Source organism: Octopus bimaculoides, chromosome 2 (assembly GCF_046866305.1).
Source record: "Octopus bimaculoides isolate indiv1 chromosome 2, ASM4686630v1, whole genome shotgun sequence".
Lineage (NCBI taxonomy): Eukaryota > Metazoa > Mollusca > Cephalopoda > Octopoda > Octopodidae > Octopus > Octopus bimaculoides.
In genome coordinates, this window is record NC_142929.1 from 139,146,456 (window position 1) to 139,151,475 (window position 5,020).

The 5,020-nt window shown below is 40.8% G+C and overlaps 1 protein-coding gene across 1 annotated transcript in view; it reads right to left on the bottom strand.

Annotated features, from left to right (window-relative positions):
* Positions 1–1,873: 1,873 nt before the first annotated feature.
* Positions 1,874–5,020, bottom strand: part of LOC106869416 (zinc finger CCCH domain-containing protein 15) — a 28,988-nt gene continuing 25,841 nt past the window's right edge. The window contains exon 12 of the mRNA XM_014915150.3: positions 1,874–2,227. Coding sequence (XP_014770636.1) covers positions 2,082–2,227 — 146 coding nt within the window. The 3' untranslated portion in view covers positions 1,874–2,081. The remainder of the gene's footprint in view (positions 2,228–5,020) is intronic.

The window sequence follows — 5,020 nt, forward strand, 5'->3', positions numbered from 1 at the left end:
ACATTGTCTTGCTTTAATCATGCAAGTATCTTCTACAGCACCAGGTCAACTAAAGCCTAAATGGATATAATAAATGAAAACTGAAAGAAGCACATCATGTATATACATACTTGTGTATATATGTGAAGTGGTTAGTGTTAGGAAGGGCATCCAGCTGAAGAATCTTTACCAAAGCAGAGAACAGAGCCTGGTGCAATCCTCTGGTCTATCAGCTATCCTCAGACCAGGGACATGATCTTAAACTGCAACAGAAGGATGTACTTCAGGTTATCACTCTGATGAAGTAAATTCAGGGTTTTCACCATGTTACCATCCCCTTACGTTGTCTTTCAAGATTTTAAAACCTCTACTTCCTTACAATTTAAATATAAAAGAAGCCTGATGTTTCCCATAGACCCCTTCCAACAGTAGAGAGGTTACCTTCTATAATACAGCACTGCATTCCGCCCCCACAGGTGTTATTTCAGGTGAGTTGATAATATATTCGCTCTGCATAATCGTCACACTTGCCCTCCCAATCATTCTTTCTGTGGCCATGCTGGGGCACTGCCTTGAAGAATTTTAGTCAAACGAAATGACCCCAGCACTTATTTTTTATTTTTTAAGTCTGGTATTTATTTTATTGGTCTCTTTTACCAAACTGTTAAGTTATGAAGAAGACTGGTTGTCAAGCAGTGGGACTGGGAGCAAAACAGACACAAATACATATGATGGGCTTCTTTCAGTTTCCATCTACCAAACCCACTCAAAGGGCTTTGATTAATCTCACTCTATAGTAAAAGACTTCTGCCCAAGGTGCCACAGAGTAGGATTGAACCTGGAACCATGTAGTTGGAAAGCAAAGTTCTTACCACACAGCCACACCTGCACCTATCAATCACTATTTTCTCTCTTATATTCAGCTGTGACGAACATCATCATCATCACCTTCTTTTCACTTTCCAACTGGCAAAAACCATGTATCTCTTCTGGAAAACTGTGGTTCCCCTCCTCTCTAGCATCAAGCTGACCCCTCAATACTAAGTTAAAGGGTCTTGTCTTGTGAGTTACTCGATGACCTCACCAGTGCTAGTGATACACAAAAAAAAGTACCCAATACACACTGTGACATTATGAAGGGCATCAAGCTGTAGAACCCACACCGAAGCAGGTATTGAGAGCTTGGTGCAGTCCCCTGGCTCATTATCTCCTGTCAGACTATTAAACTCATGCCAGTATACATTAAAAAGTAAATTAAATTAGGTAATGATGACGACGATGACATATAGAAGTCGGTAATTCTGAGAACATTAACTATAGTTTCACCAATTTAACGAGTTTCTGCAGTGGAAAAAAATCAAGAGGATCTTAAAACCACACACACACACACACACACAACTACATGAATGTCATTAATTACATGACTAAATTTGCATTCAATATAATATTCTTTGTTTGTTTTTTTTGTTTTCTTGAGTTACAAAAAATTAATTTACTTCTGTATGGACAACTTTATTTCCGTCACTAATTCCATGAACATCAAACGAGGGGAAGAAAATGGAAAAAAAGATGAAACAATTTTAAAAATTAAAACAAGTAAAAAAGTCGAAAATGATTTTATTGAATGCAAATATAGTTTATAGATTTAATGAAATCCATCTAGTGTTTTTCTTACACACATACACAAGATATTCAGGAGTTACACACACACACACATACAAGATATTCATATACGTACTTGCATACACATAAGATATTCATGTATAAAAACTTACACACACGCACACACATTTACCAAAATTTTGCATATTATATTATACAGTGCTGGATCTTGTCTTGGTGGTCTCTGCTGACAGAGCAATAAGATGGTGCCATACCAGACTCTACGGCAATATCTCTTGGGATACAATTTATCACTTTATTTTGAACCAAACATTCAGATTTTTGTCTTATGAGTCTAGGTTCAAGAGGGGTTTAGGTCTAGAGAGAGAGAGAGAGACGGAAAGAGAAGAAAGAGAAAGAGAATGAAAAAGAGGCAGGGGGACAGGGATGGGGGTGGAAGAAGGGAGGAGGAGGATCAGTTATCAAATAACATCTCTGCATCAATCTTCAATTTCTAATGTGTCTAAGTCTTCGTCAAGTTGGTCAAGATCTTCAGCATCAAACAAGTCTTCATCAATTTGTACATTTGCATCTTCCTCACCATTGAGTTCTGAAAGGGCAGTTGCTTCAGACAGCTTGTTTTCTTCTAATAAAACAATTAAAATAAAAAAAAAGAGGTAAAAATAACAGTAAAAAACACTGACAATCAATTTTGATGGAAATAAAATATGAAGAAAAAAAAGAACATAGATGCAGGAGTAGCTTGTTTACCAACCACATGGTTCCAGGTTCATTCCCACTGCGTGGCATCTTGAGCAAGTTTCTTCTACTATAGCCTCGGGCCGACCAAAGCCTCGAGTGGATTTGGTAGACGAAAACCGAAAGAAGCCCGTCGTGTGTATATATATATATATATATATATATATATATATATATGTGTGTGTGTGTTTGTGTTTCTGTGTTTGTCCCCCACCATCACTTGACAACCGATGGTGTTGTGTTTACGTCCCCGCCACTTAGCAGTTTGGAAAAAGAGACTGATAGAATAAGTACTAGGCTTACAAAGAATAAGTCCTGGGGTCGATTTCTTCGACAAAAGGTGGAGCTCCAGCATGGCCGCAGTCAAATGACTGAAACACGTAAAAGAGTAACATTTGCAAGGAAGGACACCTGGCTGTAAAAATCCTGCCAAAACAGTTACAGAAGAGTCTGGTGCAGGCTTCTGCCTGGCTGGATCTTGTCAAGCCATTCCACCCAGACATTAAGTGATGATGATGATGATGTACATATATATTCTTTTATTTGTTTCAGTCATTTGACAGCAGCCATGCTGGAGCACCGCCTTTAGTCGAACAAATTGACCTCAAGACTTATTCTTTTGAAGCCTAGCACTTATTCTAACGGTCTCTTTTGCCGAACCGCTAAGTTACGGAGACATAACACACCAACATCAGTTGTCAAGCGATGGTGGGGGGACAAACACAGACACACAAATATATTATATATATCAATGATGATGATATACATACATACATATATATATATGTATGATGGGCTTCTTTCATTTTCCATCTACCAAATACACTCAGAAGGCTTTGGTCAGCCTGAGGCTGTAGTAGAAGACACTTGCCCAATGTGCCATGCAGTGGGACTGAACTCAGAACTGTGTGGTCGGAAAGCAAGTTACTTAGCACACAGCCACTCCTACGCCTATATAAACATGAATAAAAACAGAGAAAAATAAAGACGGGATGGTCACGGTTGGAATGTCTGATCATAAATGCTCAGTCAGAACTCACCTGAGGATAAACAATAATCAGTACAATTTGTTGTTAAGTTCAATGACACATTGTATCAAGTTTAACCAGGTTATGTCAAAATGACACTGACAGAGGCATATCTTTACATATCACAGAAATATGCAAATAGCTTTGAAAATGGAGATTTTTTTTTTAACATAAAAGTGGGAGAATCAAGCAAAAGTCTGGTTACTTTAAGTCAATTAGCAAAAGCCTAGAACATACCACCATCATTGGCATTAGTTTCTAGACCAGTGGTTCCCAACCTGAGGTCTGCAGAGGTAGTACTAGGGGCCCATGAACTAAATTCAAGCACCATTTGAGCGTTGTGGCTGATGCCAGTGTCACCTGACTGACTCCCATGCCAGTGGCATGTAAAAAGCACCATTCGAGCATGGCCGATGCTAGTGCCGCCTGACTGGCACCTGTGCTGGTGGCACATAAAAAGCACCATTTGAGTATTGTCAATGCTAGTGCCGCCTGACTGGCACCTGTACTGGTGGCACATAAAAAGCACCATTTGAGCATGGTCAATGCTAGTGTCGCCTGACTGGCACCTGTACTGGTGGCACATAAAAAGCACCATTTGAGCATGGCCGATGCTAGTGCCGCCTGACTGGCACCTGTGCTGGTGGCACATAAAAAGCACCATTTGAGCATGGTCAATGCTAGTGTCGCCTGACTGGCACCTGTACTGGTGGCACATAAAAAGCACCATTTGAGCATGGTCAATGCCAGTGCTGCCTGACTAGCATGTAAAAAGCACCATTTAAGTGTGACCGATGCCAGTACCGCCCGACTGGCTCCCATGCTGGTGGCACTTAAAAAACCACCCATTACACTCTCAGAGTGGTTGGTGTTAGGAAGGGCAACTAGCTGTAGAAAGCTTGCCAGATCAGATTGGAGCCTGATGCAGCCTCCTGGCTTGCCAGTTCCCAGTTAAACGGTCCAACCCATGCCAGCATGGAAAGCGGACATTCAACAACGACGCCAATAGATGTATACATAAGGATAAGCATATTAAAAGGGGTCCACAAGAAAACTCATTTAAATAAAAGGGGTCCTTGGTAGTGAAAAGGTTGGGAACCACTGACCTAGACATTACAAGCTAGAATCCCAGAACTCACCAGGGATGGTCATCTGGTTCCTGTGGTAGATGAATGACCGAGATTACACTTCGTTTCACACAGCTCCAGCCCACTCGGCCACAAATGAGTAACCGTGCAATGGACTGGAATCCTATCCAGGGGAATGGTGTGATCATGCTCACTTCTATGTCATGGAAACTGGGTAACTGGCTCTACTAGTCCTAGGACTCCTAGACAGTCATGTCCAAGGGGTTGATGATATTGCTGACGATGCCTCCAGCTGTGACATTAACATGCTGGCATTACTGACTGCATGGTCAATGGTTCAAATATCACTGCCTGTATCACACTTTGCCCGTGGATAAGATTGTGAAACCTAACTGTGCTTCCCTGATAAGGTTTGAGGATAAAGTCATTTTCAGGGTTGAGTTGCTGAACAAGAAACAAAATCAAAGACAGCCGACAACTGAAGGGTCGTTCTTTGTGTTACTTGTCCTGTTTCCCATTTGTTTCTCTTGCCGTTTGCTTATTGAACTCATTTGTTTTCATATT